General features: G+C 37.7%; 1 protein-coding gene across 1 annotated transcript in view; it reads left to right on the top strand.

Annotated features, from left to right (window-relative positions):
• Positions 1-25,157, top strand: part of Dip-C (dipeptidase C) — a 185,795-nt gene that overhangs the window by 91,360 nt on the left and 69,278 nt on the right. The window contains exons 9-10 of the mRNA XM_090368947.1: positions 7,301-7,347; positions 21,542-21,610. Coding sequence (XP_090225073.1) covers positions 7,301-7,347; positions 21,542-21,610 — 116 coding nt within the window. The remainder of the gene's footprint in view (positions 1-7,300; positions 7,348-21,541; positions 21,611-25,157) is intronic.

Genomic DNA, 25,157 nt, shown 5'->3' with positions numbered 1-25,157 from the left:
CTGACCCTTATATTTATTGTAAATATTAGTTCTATTCTCGGAGATTCTCATAACTCGGAGATAATATTCGATACCGAAATACATATACAGGGTTATTCAAAATGAAGTTCGGGGTTTCAGAAATTTTTTTTTGGGAAAGCGCATATGTAATAATCATTTGTAGCCATCTTGAAAGAACGCATAATATCTCAAGTTTCGGTTCCCACGCTAGCGATGTTCTGTATGCTGCGTGGCTAACCACCAGATGGCGTTGGACGCATACCGCCGTACAGTCGTTCGTTTGCCTGTGACTCCAGTTTTGCTCTGTTGCGACATGGCTTCGGAATGTAATGAGAAAGCATTTACTGTGTTGGAGTTTTATGTAAGTAAATCTTTTAAGTTTTTGTGCCTCCCTTACCTGCGACTATACCAGAACTGAAAGATCGGATCACCAAAACCATTGACAGCATCACTCCTGACTTACTAAGCCGTGTGTGGGAAGAATTCCTTTTCCGAGTTGATGTCTGCCGGATCACTAAAGTCTCTCGTATTGAACATTTATGAGGTATGTAAAAAAACTTCATTACTATACTTGCAAACTGGAAATATTTCTTTCTTCCTATGTCTGCTCATGTGTGTACAGGAATTGTTTGAAACCCCGGACTTCATTTTGAATAACCCTGTATATAGTGTTTTAACTGCATTGGGATATAAGCTTAGGGTTATATTTTGTATTGAAATTTTATTAAACTTGAATAGAAATCATGACTCAGACCAGCAGCAAAGCGTAAGGCTCAAACTAATGGAAGTGCTGTGGCTCGGGGGAGAACTGAGGGGGGTGGTTGTCCTCTGAATCACAGTCTATTGAAATGCACTGCTTGTTTGATGTTTGTGGAGCAATCATTAACGGGACATGATATTGCCAAGGGGAATGTTTTTGTGTGTGCACGATGTAAGGAGTGTGAGGAAATCAGGTGCCAACTCAGCATTTTTATGGGCTTATATGAGAGCTGGAAGGACATGGTGGATGCCCTCAAAGGATTTAAATTGAGGGGCCCATCAAGCTCTCAGCTGCCCACATCAATGCCAGAGCTTGCACTTAAACATCACGCAAAAACACAGTGGAAACTGTGTTTTTGCGTGATGTTTAAGTGTGATGCTTAAACACAGTGGCAACCTCCAAGGCAGAATGCACTGGTCCCAAAGGAACTAGTTGTAGGTGACCAGGGAAACGGGGGAACATATTGTGTAAAAAGGATAGATGGAACATGACCAGGATATGTCTGCCAGGGACAAAGGTTGATGACGTTGAAGAGCAGATATCATCTTTTAAGGGCACAAAGGGTGATATTGTTGTGCACGTTGGCATTAATGATATTAAGAGTAGGAGACCGGCGGAATTACTTAACAAGTACAAGTCAATGCTGAAAAAAATCCGTGAGTTAGGTTTGAATTTGAAATTGTCTGCAATTTGGCCCTGAAGAGATTGTGCAAGGCTCAAGGGGTAGAATTTTTCTCAGCCTGGTCTGTGCTTGTTAACAGGAGAGACTGCTTCTACAGGGATGGGATACACTTAAATAGAAAGGGTGCAAGAATATTTGCTGATGCTGTCGAGGCAGAGTTAGGTGGGTCGGAAAACTACTAGCTTGGGAGGGATAAATGGACTAATAGATTAACAGTAGCTGCTGGCAGAGGTGAAAGTGATTCTTGCACTGCTTCTATTGAAATGAAATTGAGCAGCAGCCTGGAAAGCAAGGCAATGGGGATTTCCAGGACTGCTGGGAGTCATAGTGGAACAAGTAAATATATGGGCTGTGTTAGGGTAACTAAGAATAGAAACAGGTGCATGTGTACTTGCATGTACACCAATGCTAGGAGTATAGTTAATAAATTCGATCAGCTTGAAGTGCTAGTCAAGGCGTCAAAGGCAGATATTGTTGGGATATCAGAGACGTGGTGTCACACAGACATAAGCAGTGCAGAATTGGAATTTGTGGAGTAAAATGTGTACAGAAAGGATAGACAGGACAGGAAGGGAGCAGCGGTTTATGCTGTTAGTTAAGAAACATAAAATCTAAAGAAGTGCATCCAATTGATGTTGGTGGAGAATGCAATGTCGAGTCTGTTTGGTGTGACATAAGCACTGGGAAAGGAAAAATGAGAGTAGTGTGTTACAGGCCTAATGAATCTGATGAGTATAATGAGCAATTGTGCAGAGAAATAGAGTGGGCCAGTAAATCAGAGTGTCTTATAATGGGGGATTTTAATTTCCCAGAGAGTGACTGGAATTTGTGGGTTTGTCACTTCACTCGCACACTAGCAAGACTTTTGTGGATTTATTGGTTGATTATTTTCTACAGCAGCATGTTCTTCGGGAGGCAACAAGAGGGAGTAATACTCTTGATCTGATTATCAGTAGTGATTCTTCATGCATTAAGAATCTACAGATAAAGGAACCACTAGGTGGCAGTGATCACAGTGTGCTGAAGTGGGATTTACTGTAAGAGTTAACTACTATCAAGGGTAAAGGGAAGGGGTTTTGCTTTCGTAAAGGTGACTACGGTGATCTGAGACAGTATTTAAATTCTATACAGTGGGACCAACTGATGATCTTACCAACAGCAAATTCAAAATGGGAAGCATTCAAAGCATTAATCTTGGAAGCTACTAGGCTTTTCATACCAACTAAGAAATATTGTTCAAGCTTTAGGCCTAAATGGATGTCAGATGAACTAATTAGACATGTGACAGAGAAGAAAAATGCACGGGATAGACATAAAATAACAGTACACAGAAGCCTATGATAGATATAAGCTGTTCTGTAACCAAGTCACAAAGGAGGTTAGGCAGGCGAAGGCAGATTACGAGAAATCTTTGGCAAAGGATGCAAAGAAAAACAGCAAAGAGTTCTTTACTTACGTAAATTCTAGGAGGAAGGGGATGAATCAGATTGGTCAACTTGATATCGATGGTTCAACTGTTGATGATCCTGCTCAGGTAGCTAACAAACTAAATGAATATTTTGCATCTACATTCACACATGAGGAGTTATTCAGGGAGGGGAATGCCAGAGATGTATTAAACTCTGGCAGTAAGCTAGATAATCTTGTAATAACTGAGAGTATAGAGAAATGGTTGAAGATAAACATAAGAAAGGCACCTGGTGTGGATGGAATCTATCCAGTTATATTAGAGGCGGCGGCAAAGGAAGTAAACAAACCCTTAGCCATAATTATGAGAGCCTCCCTGGATTCAGGGGAGGTACCCACGGATTGGAGATGTGCAAATTTGACCCCAATCCACAAAGGAGGATCAAAAGCTGACACAAGTAATTACAGACCTGTTAGTTTAACTTCTGTTCAGGGATATTAATGGAGGCACTGGTTAAAGAAGCATTGTATTATCATCTAGACAAGACTTCAGTTATAGCTCGGACACAGCATGGGTTTGTTAAGGGGAAGTCTTGTCTTACCAATTTGATTGGATGCTATGATGAATTTGGATCTTAGAAAGGCCTTTGATACTGTTGCACATGGAAATCTGCTGCACAAATTGGAGCAGTGTGGAATTGGAGGCAAATTGCTGCTATGGATAAAGGGATGGTTGAGTGGGAGACGAGAGAGAGTGGTAATCAATGGACACTACTCTTCGTGGACTAATATTATTAGCGGAGTCCCTCGGGGTTCACTATTGGCCCCATTGTTGTTTTGTATATTTATAAATGATATTGATGATGGTATATCAGGCTTTGATGGTATATCAAAAGTTAGAGAAAAACAATTTCAAATCAATAAAAAAATAAAGTTACACTTAGCAGCTCCTGAAAAAACATCTATTTAGTAGCCTTGTCAGTTCTCAGCAAGTTTATATTATTAAATTTAACCATTTAGTTTAATTTCTACTATATATAATATTTTTAATTCTCTTTTTCTTTCTGTATATTATGTATCTCTTCACAAGCAAAATCACATTCATGAGCCTAGCATAACAATACATGTAAACTGTGCATGGATTGTCTAAAGCTAACAATACTGCATTAAAAACTACATTTAATCCATAATTTTTTTTCCATACAATTTGTATGGAAAAAGAAATAATTTATATTTATATTTTTCTGATTTGAATGAAATTTGATTTGGCTCGACAAACATTTTTAACAAGCCCAAATACCACTGGGGCATGATTCTTGTTAAGTGCCATTCTAGATAGCATCATCATCATCAGCCATTTTCAATCCACTGCAGGATGAAGGCCTCTCCAGCAACTTTCCAGTTCTTTCTGTTTTGAGCACTGGACATCCATTTACTACCCACAAACTCATGAATTTCATGTATCCATCTCCGCCTTTGTCTTCCAGGTTTTCTTCTAGCTCCTCTTGGGTACCATTCTGTTATTTTATTAGACCATCTGTCATCATGTCTTCGAGCTATGTGTCCTGCCCAAGACCATTTTAGTTCTTTAGTTTTGATAAGAATGTCCTTTACTTGAGTTTGCTGCCTAATCCACGTGTTTCTCTTCTTATCTAACAGTCTGATTCCCAATATAATTCGTTCCATTCTTCGCTGTGTAGTTCTCAGCTTCTCTTCCATTCTTTTGGTGAGTGCCCAAGTTTCACTTCCATAAGTCATGGTCGGGAGTATACATTGGTTCATTATTTTACGTTTCAGACAAACTGGGATATTGCTCTTCAGTATGTGACTATATTTCCTGAATGCTATCCATCCAAAATTTATTCTTCTCTTGACTTCCAGCCATTTATCATTATTACAGCTAATAACTTGTCCTAGATAAGTATATGATTCCACCTTTTCAATTACTGCTCCTTGAATCATTATTTCTCTTTCTGTGGCATACTTGTTCATCATTACTTTTGTTTTAGCCATATTCATCTTTAGTCCAAAATGCTTACTAACTGTGCATAACTGATTAAGATTTTCCTCTAATTCTTTGGGATTGTGGCTTATGACCACAATGTCATCTGCAAATCGTAAATGGTTTAGGTACTCTCCTTTCTGCGACCAGTCTAATCTTCTGAAAAGCTTCCTCAAGGGCACAGTTAACAGCTTCAGAGATATTGTCTCCCCTTGTCGAACTCCTTTCTCAATTTTAAATTTCCTACTGTCTTTGTCTAGTCTAATAAAGGAGGTAGCACTCTCATATATTTTCTTCAAAATCATAATATGCGGGGTATCTATGCCTTGTCTTTCCAGTGCCCGAAACATTGCCTTATGCTGTATGGAGTCAAATGCCTTTTCATAATCCACAAATGCCAGGCATAATGGTGATTTATATTCATTTGCTTCCTCCATTAGCTGTGATATTACGTGAAGGTGATCCATATTTGAGAATCCTGTCCTAAAGCCAGCTTGCTCTTTCGGTTGATTCTCATCAAGTATTCTTTCTAATCTGTTATTAATGACCCTTGGGAACAACTTCTTGATGTGGGATAACAAGCTGATTGGTCTATAAGTTCCAATTTCTGATTTATCTCCTTTCTTATGCAGCAAAACTACGATTGCATTATTCCACTGCTTAGGCGTCATACCTTTTCTAATGCACTTTGTGAAATAGCCTTGCCAGTTTTTGTGTTATGTCTCTTCCTCCCAATTTTAACAACTCTTCAGTAACTTCATCTTCCCCCGGGGCTTTCTGATTCTTCATTTTTTTCAATGCATGTTCTACCTCATCAGGGAGAATATCGGGTATGTCATTTGTGTTGCTACTTTGCAATCCATCTTCCCCACTACTGGCATCATTCCCTCGCTCCTTGTATAATTCTCTATAGTAGTCTTCTGCTATTTGAATTATGCCTTCTCTGCTGTTTATAAGTACACCATCACTATTCTTCAGTTTCAGTATCATTTGTCTTTCTGTATTACTGCTCATGGCTGCTGATTTAAATCCTTTGTTTTCTCTTAATGCTTGTTCTACTTTTCTTGTGTTACATCTTCTTATGTCCTCTCTGAGTCTCTTTCTAATGGCTTTGCATAACTCAGTATACTCAATTTTCTTCCTGTCAGTGTTTTTCTTGCTCTTCATTTGTCGTCTTCGTTTCATCATGACAAGTGTTTCTTGACTAATTTTTTCTTCTTTGGATTTCTTTTTCCCTATAGGTTTCTTAGGCTTTATCACTTTCAGAAAGTTGTAATATTCCTCGTCGATATCTTGGTCCTGAGCAGTCTGCAGAAGCTGAAACTTGTTCTTAAGTTCTAGTACATACTTCTTTTTCTCCTCTTCTGTTATCTCAGAGACCGTTGTATTATTTACTCGAGTCAGTTTTTTCCTTTCCTTTCCTACATCTATATCAAGTGTACATCTTACCATTCTGTGATCACTTCCAACATTTACCTTATTCAGGACGGTAACGTCATTCACAATATATCTTCTATTAGTGAGGATGAAGTCGATTTCATTAGTTGTTAATCCATTTGGACTCTTCCATGTCCACTTTCTGGTCACCCTTTTCTTGAAAAAAGTGTTCATTACTGACAGTCCTTGAGATTCTGCAAATTCCACAAGTCTTTCATCTCTTTCATTTCTTTCACTAATTCCAAAATTTCCTATAGTTCCCCTTTCTGCACTGTTTTGTCTTTTTCCAACCTTAGCATTGAAGTCCCCCATAATAATAGTGTAGTGGGTTTTCTGCTCATCTAGAAGGCTCTCAATTTCGGTGTACATTTCTTCTACCTCTTCATCATCATGGCTCGATGTTGGTGCATAAATCTTTATAACCTTTAGCTTGTATCTCTTAGAAATCTTGAGTATTAGTCTTGACACCCTTGGTGATATACTTTTGAATTCCAAAATGTTGTTTCTAAAATCTTTATGGACCAGAAACCCATCTCCACCTTCACTCCTTTCACTGTTTCCATTGGTATACAGCAGATTTCCACTTGATAAACTTATAAGTGATTCATTTCTTCTTCTTTCAGCCAAACCGATGATATTCCAATTCACATTTTCTAATTCCTTTTCCAGCTGTAATATCCTGTCTTCACCGATGAGTGATTTTACGTTATAACAGGCCAAGTTCAGTTTCCGTGCATGGCAGCCTGGTCGTACCCAGAGGTTCTTAGCACCCTCTGCTTCCACTCTGATCGTCTCGCTGCCGTAAGAGGGGGAGTGAAAGCTGCTGGGGACTGAGGGCCATTTGTTTTGTCCTGCTATCATATGCTGGAGGGTTATAATTATGCACTAGATAGCATATAGTGCATAATTATATGAACTATTTATTCTTATTATTTTTTTTTTTATTGGAATTTTTTCCTAGCTTGAAAATAACATTTAAGTATATATGGATTTAAATGTATTTTTCATGTAGGTTATGAAACGTATTCGTCCAGGAATGAAAGAATATCAGTTGGAAAGGTAATTTTTTTGTATTGCAGATACTCATTTATTAATATTAACAATAATTCCAATTTCACTAAAAAGTACAGGAAAGAAAAACATTTTGTTTGTTATTTTATAAATTAAAGGTGTTTCTTGACTTATTATCAAAATTATTTTTGTTGAATTTTTTTTGTATATTTTATATTGTTATGTATTAAGAATTATTCATATATAACAGTATAAAATATATATAAATTCCATTAATTATAATCAATATAATTAAATAATATTATTGTTTGACTGTTATTATTAAGAATTAATCTTTCTGACTTTATTTTAAATTGGGTTGATAGAAACCTGTTTGAGAGCACTTGCCTGTGATCGCAGGCCAAATCACTGAAGTCATCCTTAGTGTCTACACATGTATTCCAATTACTTTGCTAAGTATGGGATACCATCCTTGTAGAATTCTTTTGGCTGCTGATGAAATGATTTTCAGAAAGCTTGCTGCACTTTAGAATCTTACTGGAATCAACATCTTTTACCATCTTTTTTAAATATAATTTTTTTTCTTTTTATATGTGTTATCTGAGAAAGAATAAGGATGCCATCAGTATTTAGTTTACTCAGTCCATTTAATTTCTTAAAATCTCCTCACAGTTTAGAGATGTTGCAATTTACAGAACTGAAGTCTTTTTCTTTGCCCTTTAACACAATGGGCTTTGAAGGCACTCTCCTGTTTTTGTTCTTTAACCATCACTTCAACAGTACCATTAATAACAACTTGGGTAATACTTTCCTCAATGAGAATTTGGTATCAAGAACCTAACCTCCCTCAATGGCTTTAAACCACTCAGTGATGTCATTATCAGTGGGATTAGATTAAACAGCCTACAGGAATGTCTTTTGATAATCATTGTTCTTGAATCCCCTCAAGTCAATCTCCACCTCTGCCATAGAGGAATTTTATCCATCCATTTGAAAAGGTGCAGATTGTCATCTCCTTACAAAAGGCATCCCATTTGAATATGACAAACTTCAGATTATAACTATAGATGCTCTGCAGTCCTTTGTCTTCAGGCTTCCTCCACTTTGCCCTGTTCTTCCAAAACCACCATTACTCCATCAAGGAACTTTTTTCTGTATAATCTTTTGTATGTCATGCCTGTAATCTTTCTATCATGGCTTTGGAGTCTTCTATCAAAGGTGCATTGCTGATGGCTAATAAAGTCTTAATATCTTGGAGGAACATCTTGAGGACTTCAATCTGATAATGCTGAATCACATGTTTTGGAGCAGTTAGGGATAACTTCCTATGTGAATTATGCCTAACCGAGAGTTTGTGCATTTGTGGTCACTGTGACTTCCCAAGTGCGACATATTAGCATTAGTAGAGGCATTTGATGCAAGAAAGCAAGCTTATGCAGCATCAGCCAAAAAAAAAAAATAAAAAAATAATAAAAAAATAAAATAACCACTTCACCCCTCTGTTTGTTCTAAATACCTGACCAGCTGAGCCTTAAACTTATTTAGGCTATCAACTTCCACGACAAGGGATGAAAGTCTGTTCCACCAACCAACCACCCGCTGGCTAAAGGCAAATTTCCTCACGTCTATCCTACATCTGTCTTTCCTCAATTTGAATTTATGCCCTCTCAGGTGATTATTCTGAGCAAGAGGAAGAATCCCATCAGCATTGAGCATGCTTAAACCATTCAAGGCTTTATACACCTCTATCAGATCACCTCGCTGGTGCCTAGTCTCCAGACACTGTAATTTGCAAAACTTAAGCCTTTCTTCGTAAGAGCACCCCTTTGTTCCATTCACTAATCTTGTTGCCCTTCTCTGTACTTGTTCCAGCATCTCTACATCCTTCTTGAAATGAGGCCTCCAGACCTGTATACAGTACTCTAGGTGTGGCCTGACAATTGCCTTATACAAGGGAATAATCACCTTCTTATCCCTGCTAGAAAAATTCCTATATATCATTGACAATACACCATGAGCTACTCTTGCAGCCCGTCTGCACTGCTCAGAGAACTTCATATCTGCCTGCACAACCACCTCCAGGTCCCTTTCATTTTCTACCACTGTCAGTGTAGTACCACAGAGTTGATACGTTGCTCTGGGGTTGCTGTTTCCCATATGTAGTACTTTACATTTGTCAATGTTAAACTTCATTTGCCACCTCTCAGCCCATCTGCTCAACCTTTCCAGATCCTGTTGCAGTAGCATAGTCTCAGTAGTGTCCTTGACAACCCTGCCAACCTTCGTATCGTCTGCAAACTTGGACATTAAGCTTGATATACCATCATCAATATCATTTATAAATACAGAAAACAATAATGGACCCAATACTGAACCCTGAGGGACACCACTAATAATATTAGTCCACGATGAGCAGTGTCCATTGATTACCACTCTCTGTCTTCTCCCCCTCAACCACCCCTTTATCCATAGCAGCAATTTGCCTCCAATGCCACACTGCTCCAATTTGTGCAGCAGTCTTCCATGTGCAACAGTATCAAAAGCCTTTCTAAGATCCAAGTATATAATATCAAAGTTATTCCCTGCATCCAGTTCTTTTGTGACTGCATCATAGTATCCAATCAAATTGGTCAGGCAAGACTTCCCCTTAACAAAACCATGCTGTGTCCAAGGTATAACTGAAGTCTTGTGTAGATGATCCTGCAGTGCTTCTTTAACTAGTGCCTCCATTAATTTTCCGGGAACAGAAGTTAAACTAACAGGTCTATAATTACTTGTGTCGCCCTTTGATCCTCCTTTGTGAATTGGGGCCACATTTGCACATCTCCAGTCCATGGGTACTTCTCCTGAGTCCAAGGAAGCTCTCATAATTATGGCTAAGGGTTTGCTTACTTCCTTTGCTGCCTCCTTTAATATAACTGGATAGATCGCATCCACCCCAGGTGCCTTTCTTGTGTTTATCTTCAACAATTTCTCCTCCACTTTACTCTCAGTTATTACAAGATTCTCTAGCTTACTGCCAGAGTTGAATACACCTCTGGCATACCCCTCGCTGAATAACTCCTCGTGTGTGAATGTCGATGCAAAATATTCATTTAGTTTGTTAGCTACCTGAGCAGGATCATCAACAGTTGACCCATCGATATCAAGTGGACCAATCTGATTCATCCCCTTGCTTCTAGAGTTTACATAAGTAAAGAACTCTTTGCTGTTTTTCTTTGCATCCTTTGCCAAAGATTTCTCGTAATCTGCTTTTGCCTGCCTAACCTCCTTTGTACAGATTAACTTGTATCTATCATAGGCTTCTGTGTCACGTGTTAATTTGTATGTATCCCATGCATTTTTCTTCTCTGCCATATGTCTCATTAGTTCATCTGACATCCACTTAGGCCTAAACCTTGAACAATATTTCTTAGTTGGTATGTAAAGCCTAGTAGCTTCCAAGATAAGTTCTTTGAATGCTTCCCATTTTGAATTTGCTGTTGGTAACATCATCAGTTGGTCCCACCATATAGAATTTAAATACTGTCTCAGTCCATCGTAGTCGCCTTTACGAAAGCAATAACCCTTCCCTTTACCCCTAATGGTAGTTACCTCTTTGAGTAAATCCCACTTCAGCACACTGTGATCACTGCCACCTAGTGGTTCATTTACCTGCAGATTCTTAATGAATGAAGAATCACTACTGTGTAATCAAATCAAGAGTATTACTCCTTCTAGTTGCCTCCCGAACATGCTGATGTAGAAAACAATCATCCAATAAATGCACAAAAGCCTTGCTAGTGTGTGAGTGACCAGCCCCCAAATTCCAGTCAATATCTGGGAAAATTAAAGTCCCCCATTATAAGACTCTCTGATTTACTGGCCCATTCTATTTCCCTGTACAGTTTGTTATTATACTCATCAGAGTCATTAGGCCTATAGCACATTCCTACTCTCAATTTTGATCTCCCAATGCTTATGTCACACCAAACTGACTCGACACTGCACTGTTCAGCGATGTCGACTGGCTTCATTTCCTTGGATTTTATGTATTTCTTAACTAATAGCATAACCACTCCTCCCTTCCTATCCTGTCTATCCTTTCTGTAGACATTGTACTCCCCAAATTCCAGTTCTGCATTCCTTATATCTGTGTGACACCACGTCTCTGAAATCCCCACAGTATATGCCTTTGATGTTTTGAGCAATACCTCAAATTCATCAAATTTATTTACTAAACTCCTAGCATTGGTGTACACGCAAGTATACATGCACCTGTTCTTTTTCTTAGCTACCCTTACACAACTCATGTGTTTACTTGTACCCCAATGATTCCCAGCAGTCTCTGAAATATCCTGCATCTTATTTTCCAGACTGTGGCTCATTCCAATAGAAGCAGTGCAAGAATCACTTTCACCTCTGCCAGTGGCTACTGTTAATCTATTAGTCCTTGTATCCCCCCAATCTAGCAGTTTTCCGACCCACCTAGCACTGCCTCGATAGCATCAGCAAACATTCTTGCACCCTTTCTATTTAAGTGTATCTCCCTGTAGAAACAGTCTCTCCTGTTAACAAGTACAGACCAGGCTGAAAAAAATTCTACCCCTTGAGCCTTGCACAATATTTCCAGGGTCGAATTGAATCGACATATTTCAATTGATGTTTACCATCAGCATTAACACAAAGCATGGCAGAGATTCTCATCTTGCTGAGCTTTCTTCCTAAAGTAGGGATCTCATTCTTAAGGCCTCCCAGTTTTCAGGCAACAAAAGCCAAAAAAAGCTCTCATCAGTAGTGGCGTAACTAGGATGAGGCACGTGCCCTGGGTGTCATTTTTATGGTTAAAAAATGCAAAAATTTTAATTTTTGCATTTTTCAAGGGGAATGATATTTTTATTTGTCCTGGGTGCCATTAACCCTAGTTACACCACTACTCATCAGTATTAATATACCTGGACCAAGTGGATCTGAGTTTTTTTTTTTATCTCATTCAGTTGGTTTTTAAGTGTCCCTACACTAGCAGCAATCAAAGATTTACCATATGATTATTTGTTGATGATACCATGCTTCTTATGAAAATATCACAATCAACTCTTGCTAGCACTGAACCCTTGCTTATCTTCCTGGACTTTGCAAGTTTATTAGTGGATGGCTAAAGCTCAGTATGACAACTGTCACATCACTTAAACACTGCTATTAGCATTAGTAGAGGCACATGAAGCAAGAAAGGAAGCTTATACAGCATCATCCAAAAAAAAAAAAAACCTTGCCATTTCACTGATCCATTCATTCCAAATGTTTGTCTAGTTCTGCCTTGAATTTATTTAAGCTATCAACTTCCACAACAACAGATGGAAGTTTGTTCCAGCAATCAAGTACCCGCTGGCTAAAGTCAAACTTCCGCACATTTATTCTACAAGTGTCTTTCCTCAGTTTGAATCAATGCCCCCTCAGGTTTGTAATCTGAGCAAGTGGAAGAATCCCATCAATCCAATCCACTCAAGGCCTTATACACCTCAATCATAATTGACAAAGTAAGGATTTTGACACAAATATAATTGACAAGGTAAGGATGTTGCCACAACTTACAAAACTGGCCTCTCGCCAGGTTCAATGGCCAGGATTGCAAGCAAATTAGCAACAAGAGTCTTCATTTCTGACATAAACTAATAAGCGAAGGGTAAAAAATATAAACATAAATGAAAATGAGAATAAAATTTGTTGCCAAAATAAATGAAAATGAAAATAAAATTTTTGTGAGCAAAATAAATATTTTTTTACACAGATTAAATTAAAAAGAGGGTATTTTGAAAATGGCTTTTGAACTTTACAGTTGACACCATGAAGATAAATTAAAAACTGGAATCGACAACAGAAATTTCTAGAAACATGTAACTTATTAGTGTAATCCAATTAAAGTTAAGGTGACTTCTCTTTACCTTTACTTTGTAATTTGCATCTGATTGTGCATGTCAAGGTGATAAAGTACCAATTATGGGAGGTAGTAAAGACATCACTGAGTTTCAAAAGGGCATGATTGTTCAAGCTTGTGCATTGGGTGCTTCCATTTCAGAAATGGCATATCTTGTCAGTTGCTCACAGCCCACTGTGGTTAAGGTATATAAACAATGGTGTTGAATGGATCAAAACACCTCCTGCTGACAGAACTGTAAAGGATTACCCAAGGTGGATGTTTGTGGTAAGTGAAGGGTGCAGCACATTGTATGGGCCCAACAGCAAGTCACTGTGCAACAGTTGACATTACAATACAATATGGGGAATGCAAAAACAGTATCCCAAATGACGATGTGCTGCATAATCAGATGTATGGGGTTTCACAGCAGATGACCCAAGAGACTTCCTCTCCTTGCCACTGATCATCTTCAATAGCGAATGCTGTGATGTCAACACAGCATTTGTTATTGACGATGATCAGTGGTGATAGCGAATGCTGTGATGTCAACAACGTGCTAGTTGCACACTGGAGGACCGAAAATGAGTGTGCTGGTTGGATGCTTCCAAATACCTGGTGCAACAAGCCGATCGATACCTTTGTCTGTGGTGCAAGCAACACAAGCCTAATAACCCCTCATGCATGGTGGCTGCTATCCAGGCAGAAGGTAGTGGTTGCTTAATATAGGACATGTTTTGCTGAGAAGAACAAGAACCACTAGTGCATATGGACCAATGTTTCAGTGGTGAGGTTTACTGGCAGCTCTTAGGAGACCATGTGCACTCTGCCATGTTGCATTTTTTCCTGGATAGAAATGGAACTTTACAAGACATTAATGTGCCATGTCATCAAGCCTTGCACAAGCTTTCAAGGAACACAGTAAAGATATCACCCAGTTTTGATTGGCCTCTAAATTTACCTATTGGCCTCTAAATTTACTTGGTTGCAGTGCCCCAAGGATGTTTTCACATCAAAAATTAACACTATCAGCAGATTGCTGAGATAATTTTGACCAGTAGCCCATGGTGATGCACCATTCATCATGCACTACAAAACATTGTGGTGCATGACATTACTTTCATAACTGTATCATCATCATCAGCCATTTTCAATCCACTGCAGGATGAAGGCCTCTCCAGCAACTTTCCAGTTCCTTCTGTTTTGTGCAATGGCCATCCATTTACTACCCACAAACTCATGAATTTAATCTATCCATCTCCGCTGTTGTCTTCCAGGTTTCTTCTGGCTCCTCTTCGGTACCATCTGTTATTTTCTTAGTCCATCTGTCATCATGTCTTTGAGCTGTGTCCTGGCCAAGACCATTTTAGTTCTTTCTTTTTGAATGTCCTTTATTTGAGTTTGCTGCTTAATCCATATGTTTCTCTTCTTATCTAACAGTCTGATTCCCAATATAATTCGTTCCATTCTTCACTGTGTAGTTCTCAGCTTCTCTTCCATTCTTTTGGTAAGTGCCCAAGTTTCACTTCCATAAGTCATGGTGGGGAGATACATTGGTTCATTATTTTACGTTTTAGACAAACTGGGATATTGCTCCTCAGTATGTGATTATATTTCCTGAATGCTATCCATCCAAAATTTATTCTTCTCTTGACTTCCAACCATTTATGATTATTACAGCTAATAACTTGTCCCAGATAAGTATATGACTGCACCTGTTCAATTACTGCTCCTTGAATCATTATGTCACTTTCTGTGGCATACTTGTTCATCATTACTTTTGTTTTAGCCATATTCATCTTTAGTCCAAAATCCTTACTAACTGTGCACAACTGATTAAGATTTTCCTCTAATTCTTTGGGATCATGGCTTATGAACACAATGTCATCTGCAAATCATAAATGGTTTAGGTACTCTCCGTTCACATTGACTCCTTTCTGCGACCAGTCTAATCTTCTGAAAGCTTTCTCAAGGGCAGTAGTAAACAACTTCGGAGATATTGTGTCTCCTTGTCGAACTCCTTTCTCAATTTTAAATTTCCTACTGTCTTTGTCTAGTCTAATAAAGGAGGTAGTGTTGTCATATGTTTTCTTCGAAGTCATAATATATGGGATATCTATGCCTTGTCTTTCCAGTGCCCGAAACATTGCCTTATGCTGTATGGAGTCAAATGCCTTTTCATAATCCACAAATGACAGGCATAATGGTGTTTTATATTCATTTGCCTTCTCCATTAGCTGTGACATTACCTGAAGGTGATCCATAGTTGAGAATCCTGTCTTAAAGCCAGCTTGCTCTTTCAGTTGATTCTCATCAAGTATTCTTTCTAATCTGTTAGTAATGACCCTTGTGAACAACTTGTAGATGTGGGATAACAAGCTAATTGGTCTATAATTTCCTATTTCTGATTTATCTCCTTTCTTATGCAGAAAAACTATGATTGCAGCATTATTCCACTCCTTGCAGCATTATTCCACTCCGCATTTTGTGAAGAGTCTTGTCAGTTTTTGTGTTATGTCTCTTCCTCCCAATTTTAACAACTCTACAGTAACTTCATCTTCCCCTGGGGCTTTCTGATTCTTCATTTTCTTCAGTGCATGTTCGACCTCATCAGGAAGAATATCGGGTATGTCGTATGTGTTACTAATTTGCGATCCATCTTCCCCACTGCTGGCATCATTCTCTCACTCCTTGTATAATTCTCTATAGTAGTCTTCTGCTATTTGAATTATGCCTTCTCTGCTATTTATAAGTACAACACTATTCTTCAGTTACAGTATCATTTGTCTTTCTGTATTACTGCTGATTTAAGTCCTTTGTTTTCCCTTAATACTTGTTCTACTTTTCTTGATTTAAATCTTCTTATGTCCTCTCTGAGTCTCTTTCTAATGGCTTTGCATAACTCAGTATATTCAATTTTCTCCTTGTCAGTGTTTATCTTGCTCTTCATTTGTTGTTTTCAGTTCATCATGACAAGTGTTTCTTGACTAATTTTTTTCTTCTTTGGATTTCTTTTTCCCTTTAGGTTTCTTAGGCTTTATCACTTTCAGAAAGTTGTAGTATTCCTCGTCGATATCTTGGTCCGGAGCAGTCTGCAGAAGCTCAAACTTGTTCTTCAGTTCCAGTACATACTGCTTTTTCTCTTCTCTGTTATCTCAAAGACCTTCATATTATTTACTCGAGTCAGTTTTTTCCTTTCTTATCCTACATATATATCAAGTGTGCATCTTACCATTCTGTGATCACTTCCAACATTTACCTTATTCAGGACAGTAACATCATTCACGATATATCTTCTGTTAGTGATGATGAAGTTGATTTCATTAGTTGTTAATCCATTTGGACTGTTCCATGTCCAGTTTCTGTACCCTTTTCCTGAAAAAAGTGTTCATTACTGACATTTCTTGAGATTCTCCAAATTTCACAAGTCTTTCACCTCTTTCATTTCTTTCACCAATTCCAAAATTTCCTATAGTTCCCTTTTCTGTACTGTTTTGTCTTTTTCCAACCTTAGCATTGAAGTCCCCATAATGATAGTATAGTGTGTTTTCTGCTTGTCTAGAAGACTCAATTTCAGTGTACATTTCTTCAACCTCTTCATCATCATGGCTCGATGTTGGTGCATAAATCATTTTGTGAAGAGAACCTTTAGCTAGTACCTCTTAGAAATTCTGAGTATTAGTCTTGACATCCTGGGTGATGTACTTTTGAATTCCAAAATGTTGTTTTTTATATCTTTATGGACCAGAAAGCCAACTCCACCTTTGCTCCTTTCACTGTTTCCATTGGTGTACAGCAGATTTCCACTTGATAAACATAACTGTATTAGTAAACAGTATTATCATCCAGTTTTTAGACTGAGGGATGATGACAGTTTTTGCTTGTTTACACACACACACACACGCACACACATACACACACGCACACACATACACACACGCACACACATACACACACGCACACACATACACACATGCACACACGCACACACGCACACGCACACACACACACACACGCACACGCACCATATTTACATAACGCCATTTCTCACCATTGAGCAATAATGGTTGTTTAATTTAGCTACATATGAATGTTTTACTGAAGTTTGTTCATGTATGTTGATCTCCCCCCTCCCCCATCCTTCTGGAATACTGGTCAGAATTTTCCAACATTTTACATTTATTGTGTTGATTTCTTGGAAAATATTTTTTGCTGCAGCACAGTCACATGAAAAAATTTAAAAAGGGAGGGACTTGACCTCATATACAGACTTGCTACACTGCTGTTTTTTTTTTTATCCTACCTAGCATTGTTATATATAACATTTTATATTAAAGAATTCTGTGTGAGCTAAAACAGTGAATAGACTATAACTAGTAAGTAATCTAATTATCCATAATGAAAATGAAATGCTCTGAACAAAGTAATTTATATTCATTTTTACTAAAAGTTAATTATGTATTTACCAAAAGTTATGTTATTTACTAAAAGTTAATTAATAACTAATTAAAGATAATCAATTAAAATCTCTGAGTAAGCAATCAGTTACAGTGAATTTCATTTTTCAAATTATTCAAACTGGTCACAATCTCTGCTAAGTAGTGTTTAGCATAATCTAGAGGTCATAATTGATTATTTTAATTATACCAAATCATTCAATTATTTCAATTATACTTGCATAATTTGGTTATAGAAAATTGTTCAGCTATGACATTTTGGCCAAGGTAAAGAAAGTCAACACGAGAACCAGAGCAAACTTCGGCAAGCTTACTGGACAAGTGGGTTTACCACTACCGCAGTTTCTCCCTACATTCTCAGTAACCAGATGGTGCGTGTTATTGGTAGTGGCAGTAGAAGTGGAGAACAATATATTGATTGACATGTAGGCATGACAGACGATGTAATGATTAGTTTTTCTCATTTTCTCAAGCAGATTATTGGAGTTCATGAGTGTTTTCGCTATTAAAAAAACCCTATTACTGATCTCTTTCTATGCTTTTAATGTTAGGTTTCCTAACCTAACCTTAAAGGATAGGTTAGGAAAAAAAGAAAAGGTTTCTTTATTTTTCGTTATATTTCATAACCTAACTTTAAATGTCAGGTTAGGAAATAATAGGAAAAGGTTTCTCTACCTAACTTTAAAAGTTAGGTTAGGAAATAACAGGAAAAGAAAGAAAGATTCTTTATATATACGTATCATAACGTCAATGAATCACTGAACTCTATGATGTAGTAGTAGTAGTAGTGGCATGTGATGCAAGAAAGCATGTGTATGAGCTTATGCAGCATCAGCCAAAAAAAAAAAAAAAAAAATCACACCATTCCCTCCAAATGCCTGTCCAGTTCCTCCTTAAATTTATTTAACCTATCAACTTCCACAACGACAGATGGAAGTTTGTTCCAGCAATTAACCACCCGCTGGCTAAAGGCAAATTTCAGCACATCTATTCTACAACTGTCTTTCCTCAATTTGAATTCATGCCCTCTTAGGTTTGTAATCTAAACAAGTGGAAGGATCCCATCAGAATTCAGCGTGCTCAACCCATTCAAGGCCTTATACACCTCAATCAGATCACCACGCAGGTGCCTAGTCTCCAGCCACTTCAATTTGCAGAACTTAAGCCTCTCTTGTAAGAGGATCCCTTCATTCCCCTCACCAATCGTGTTGCTCTTCTGTGTACACGCTCAAGCAAATCTACATCCTTCCTAAAATGAGGCCTCCAGACCTGTACGCAGTACTCAAGGCGTGGCCTGACCATTGCCTTATACAGAGGGACAATCACCTCCTTTTCCCTGCTAGCAAAATTCCTATATATCATTGACAAAACCCCATGACCTGCCCTGGCAGCCTGTCTGCATTGCCTCGAAAACTTCATATCTGCCTGCACAATTACTCCCAGGTCTTTTCCATTTTCTACCACCTTAAGTGTAGTACCACACAGTTGGTTCGTTTCTCTGGCGTTACTTCTACCCATATGCAGTACTTTGCATTTGTCAAGGTTAAACTTCAGTTGCCACTTCTTAGCCCATCTGCCCAAATTATCTAGATCCTGTTGCAGTAGCACACTGCCATTACTGTCATTAACAACCCTGCCAACCTTTGTATCATCTGCAAACTTCGACATTAAGCCTGATATACCTTCATCAATATCATTGATAAATATACAAAACAACAGTGGCCCCAACACCGAACCCTGTGGGACTCCACTAATAACATTAGTCCCCGAAGAGCAGCACCTATTGATTACCACCCTCTGTCTTCTCCCACTTAACCATCCTTTTATCCATTGTAGCAACTTACCCTTAATACCATTCTGCTCCAATTTTTACAATAGTCTTTCATGCGCAACAGTGTCAAAAGCTTTCCTGAAATCCAAATATATGATATCAAAATTATTTTTTGCATCCAGTTCCTTTGTAACCACATCATAATATCCTATCAAATTTGCCAGACAAGACTTTCCCTTAACAAACCCATGCTGTGTCTGAATTATTGCTGCAGTCTTGTCTAGATGATCCTGCAATGCATCTTTAACCAGTGACTCCATTATTTTACCCGGAACAGAAGTTAAACTAACTGGTCTGTAATTACTCGTGTCACCTTTCGATACCCCTTTGTGAATTGGGGATACATTTGCACATCTCCAGTCCGTGGGAACCTCCCCTGAGTCCAAGGATGCTCTCATAATTATGGCTAAGGGTTTGCTTTGTTGCTTTGCCGCCTCCTTTAATATAACTGGATAGATCCCATCCACCCCAGGTGCTTTTCTTATGTTTAACTTCAACAATTTCTCCTCCACTTTGTTATTACAAAAGTTATTACAAAGTTATTACAAAATCATTTAAGTATCCTTCTACAATTTGATCAATGTTATCGTCTGTCACGCCTATGTGTCAATCAGTATATCATTCTCAACTTCTACTGCTGAAATACCAGTAACATGAAATACCAGTAACATGCACCATCTGTTTCCGCGAATGCAGGAAGAAACTGCGGTGACGGCAAACCAGTTTGTCCAGTAAGTTTCCCATAGTTTGCCGTGATTCTCGTGTTGGCTTTCTTTACTTTCGCTGACATTTCATTAAATTATAGAAAATCATATGATTATGATAATTAATTTGATTATGGAAAATGATTATTATTCAGTTATTGAAATTAGTATGACATATGATTATGACACTTTATTCAATTATTGAAAATCATATGATTATGATAATTAATTTGATTATTATTCAGTGTTTGAAATTAGTATCTCAGTTACTAATCATTCGATTAGTAACTGCAATACTAATTTCATAGATTTGATAATAGAGAGCTATTAAGTGCTCAATAATTCCTGTATTCTATTATATTATGAAAACAACAAGGATTACCTTTATTTTTGATATAGGATGCTTCTTTTCCAACCAACTCCTAGTCCAACGCACTAACAATTCTTTGTGAAGGCGATATAAATTTTACAAAAAAATGTGAAACATCTTCCCCACTGTCAGAACAGTAGTGTTCAGACCCCCTTGGTCTCAATATTGAGCGCTCAACCCAACTTCTGTTTTCAAACATCATACCCCTGTCTGCAAGGAAACCATTACGTAGATTGACATTAAAATTTTAAAGGTCTAAAAAGATTAATAAATATGGAGTGATTATTTTCTTCATTCCTGTTGGTTGATATTAAAATTAAAATTTAGGGGTCTAAAAACTTAATGAATACATGGTGATTATTCTCTTCATTCCTTCATTCATTCTCTTCATTTAATATCAACCTACAGGAACGAAGAAAATAATTGCTCCATATTTATTAAGCTTTTTAGACCTTTAAAATTTTAATGTCAATCTACGTAATGGTTTCCTTGCAGACAGGGGTATGATGTTTGAAGACAGAAGTTGGGTTGAGCGTTCAATATTGAGACCAAGGGGTCTGAACACTATTGTTCTGACAGTGGGGAAGATGTTTCACATTTTTTGTAAAATTTATATCGCCTTCACAAAGAATTGTTAGCACGTTGGACTAGGAGAGTTGGTTGGAAAAGAAGCATCCTACATCAAAAATAAAGGTAATCCCTGTTGTTTTTATAATAATAATTTCAGTAACTTATAATTCTTTTCGATTATGCCCATCATTACTACAAAAACAGACATCTTTGTATGGTAGACACTTTCTCCTAATCCAGTGGTGTCTGCTTTAGAGAAGTTTCACTGTATAATAAAACTTTAGCTTAAATATTTTAAGTAAATGAATTATTATGCTGTAGCCTTTTCAGTTAACAAATTACATTCAATTAAGTTGTTTATTTTGTATAAATTGTCTGTGTACACAAATAATTTGTATTTTTGTTTGTTCGTTTCAGTATTTTCCGACATTTTTGCTATTATACGGGTGGTGCTCGGCATGTGGCCTATACATGTATATGTGGCAGGTATCTGTTTCTTTTGTTAATAAATATTTTTTCATTAAAGAAACATAGAATGCAATCAGTAATCCAAACTAATGAATGCAAGAGAAGGTTTGAAGGTTAATGTTAGCTGCATTATAAAATGAAAACATTTTGTGTACATAAATTATCAATTTATGTATGTATTTATTATTCAGATGGTATTACACAATGTAGTATTCACTTTTTACTAAAGAAACCACAGATTTTTGCCTTTTTTACTTTTGGATCTGGTGAGCTGGTACATCATTTTCCATTGCCCATTCAGTATATGTATTAAAACATAAAACAGCATCCTCATTTCACCAGATTGGTTTGAATGGCTCCATCTCTTGATTTTCCTTTTATTTATTTTTTAATATGCTGTTTATAATTTTACTATCGGCCTGAAATTCAAAATAATTGTCATTTTTGCCATTATCTAATTGCTGTAAAAATTGTTTGGATTGATCAGTTCAGTGCATGAAAGACATTTGGTGATGTGACAGTTCACTGAATTCTGTGTGAGAATTTGCTCTGTGTAAATCAGTGTATGACAAAGCTAGACCAGAAATGCAAAATTTTGACGTACTGTGCTGTAAATGGCAAATTTACTCAACTCAAGTGTGCAGTGTGAGACCCTGTGTAGCCAAGTGGTCAAGCATGTGAGTGGACCGTGATTCCAAGCAGGTCTCCTGAATATAGGTATAGATTGTGTTCTTTGTCGGAATGATTAATTGAAAACTCCTCTGTCCTAGTGGTTGTACTGAAGTATAAACAGACCATTATTCTTTGTAGAGTGCACTGTTGTTTAATCTACCTTCAATTTTCAGTGCAAGTTGTACTTTTTTAAGAGGATGTAACAAAGTGTTGTGGACAAGCTAAAGATTCAGAAACAAGAGGAATCTTGTTCACGCTTTACTTTCAGTTCTGTAGTCTGTAATTTTCAGGAAATGTATATAGAGGCAAGTTGTTCTGAGGACCAGAAGTTCTTTCTTTTTTTTTTTTTTTCTTTTGTTAGTTGTTGGCGCATTGGCTTTTGTGGCCATAATGCATCTCCCAAGGTTTTTACACTACTCTGATCCAAGCCCGAGGTGGGATTCGAACCCACGACCTTTGGGTTGCCGGGCAGGCACTTTACCCAATTGGCTAGCCTGGTCGGCAGGACCAGAAGTAAAAAGAATAAATGAGAAATAAAATTTAGGTTAGTGAATTTGGAATTGAATCCTTAATGGATCGGTGCCTCCGTAGCCAGGTGGGAAGGAGCAGCAGTGCGTAGCCCACGCTTCTTGATTAGACTGGGGTTCGAGCCCGTCACCACCAAATACGGAGGATGCGGAAAGGTCAGGGAATGACCACCACATATTCCCGGAGCAATATGGCCTTAGTTGCTAATGCTCCTAAAAACCAAATAACAACAACAACCTTAATGGATGCTGGCTGGTTGATGCATTTGTTCTCACATTATATTTCTTTTATTGAAAGTTGTTAAAGCTACACTAGTTCCATGGATTGGTCAAGAGTTGTAAAACTTAATATACAGATCAGACATAAATAACGGTAATTTTTTTTTCAAAGGCTGTTGAAGCCATATTCTTTTTTAATTACATGGTTTGGGTGAGTGAATTGGGAAGCCACAAGAAACGTATGAATACCATAACCAGAAAAAAGGAAAGTAAATGAAGATACCCCCCCCTCTTGGGAGACAGTTGAAACCTGTATCTCTCTAGCAGCTCAGGAGGACTGGGGAGGCTATTTAATTGGAATTTATCCTAAAAACATCTACACACTTCTAATGACTGAAAACGTGGTAATGATTTGACTTTACCTTGTAAAGTAATATCATCATCATCATCATCAGCCATTTTCAATCCACTGCAGGATGAAGGCCTCTCCAGCAGCTTTCCAGCTCCTTCTGTTTTGAGCACTGGACATCCATTTACTACCCACAAACTCATGAATTTCATCTATCCATCTCCACCTTTGTCTTCCAGGTTTTCTTCTAGCTCCTCTTGGATACCATTCTGTTATTTTCTTAGTCCATCTGTCATCATGTCTTCGAGCTATGTGTCCTGCCCAAGACCATTTTAGTTCTTTAGTTTTGATAAGAATGTCCTTTACTTGAGTTTGTTGCCTAATCCATGTGTTTCTCTTCTTATCTAACAGTCTGATTCCCAATATGATTCGTTCCATTCTTCGCTGTGTAGTTCTCAGCTTCTCTTCCATTCTTTTGGCGAGTGCCCAAGTTTCACTTCCATAAGTCATGGTGGGGAGTATACATTGGTTCATTATTTTACGTTTCAGACAAACTGGGATATTGCTCCTCAGTATGTGATTATATTTCCTGAATGCTATCCATCCAAAATTTATTCTTCTCTTGACTTCCAGCCATTTATCATTATTACAGCTAATAACTTGTCCCAGATAAGTATATGACTCCACCTTTTCAATTACTGCTTCTTCAATCATTATTTCCCTTTCTGTGGCATACTTGTTCATCATTACTTTTGTTTTAGCCATATTCATCTTTAGTCCAAAATCCTTACTAGCTGTGCATAACTGATTAAGATTTTCCTCTATTTCTTTGGGATCATGGCTTATGACCACAATCTCATCTGCAAATCGTAAATGGTTTAGGTACTCTCCGTTCACATTGACTCCTTTCTGCGACCAGTCTAATTTTCTGAAAGCTTCCTCAAGGGCAGCAGTAAACAGCTTCGGAGATATTGTGTCTCCTTGTCGAACTCCTTTCTCAATTTTAAATTTCCTACTATCTTTGTCTAGTCTAATAAAGGAGGTAGCACTCTCGTATATTTTCTTCAAAATCATAATATATGGGGTATCAATGCCTTGTCTTTCCAGTGCCCGAAACATTGCCTTATGCTGTACGGAGTCAAATGCCTTTTCATAATCCACAAATGCCAGGCATAATGGTGTTTTATATTCATTTGCTTTCTCCATTAGCTGTGATATTACGTGAAGGTGATCCATAGTTGAGAATCCTGTCCTAAAGCCAGCTTGCTCTTTCGGTTGATTCTCATCAAGTACTCTTTCTAATCTGTTAGTAATGACCCTTGTGAACAACTTGTAGATGTGGGATAACAAGCTAATTGGTCTATAATTTCCAATTTCTGATTTATCTCCTTTCTTATGCAGCAAAACTATGATTGCATTATTCCACTGCTTAGGCGTCACACCTTTTCTAATGCATTTTGTGAAGAGTCTTGCCAGTTTTTGTGTTATGTCTCTTCCTCCCAATTTTAACAACTCTACAGTAACTTCATCTTCCCCCGGGGCTTTCTGATTCTTCATTTTCTTCAATGCATGTTCTACCTCATCAGGAAGAATATTGGGTATGTCGTATGTGTTGCTACTTTGCCATCCATCTTCCCCACTGCTGGCATCATTCCCCTGCTCCTTGTATAATTCTCTATAGTAGTCTTCTGCGATTTGAATTATGCCTTCTCTGCTGTTTATAAGTACACCATCGCTATTCTTCGGTTTCAGTATCATTTGTCTTTCTGTATTACTGCTCATGGCTGCTGATTTAAAT

The sequence above is a fragment of the Mastigoproctus giganteus genome, chromosome 2 (assembly GCF_048544385.1).
Source record: "Mastigoproctus giganteus isolate SK-2022 chromosome 2, ASM4854438v1, whole genome shotgun sequence".
Lineage (NCBI taxonomy): Eukaryota > Metazoa > Arthropoda > Arachnida > Uropygi > Thelyphonidae > Mastigoproctus > Mastigoproctus giganteus.
This window is presented reverse-complemented; position numbering and strand designations above follow the sequence as displayed.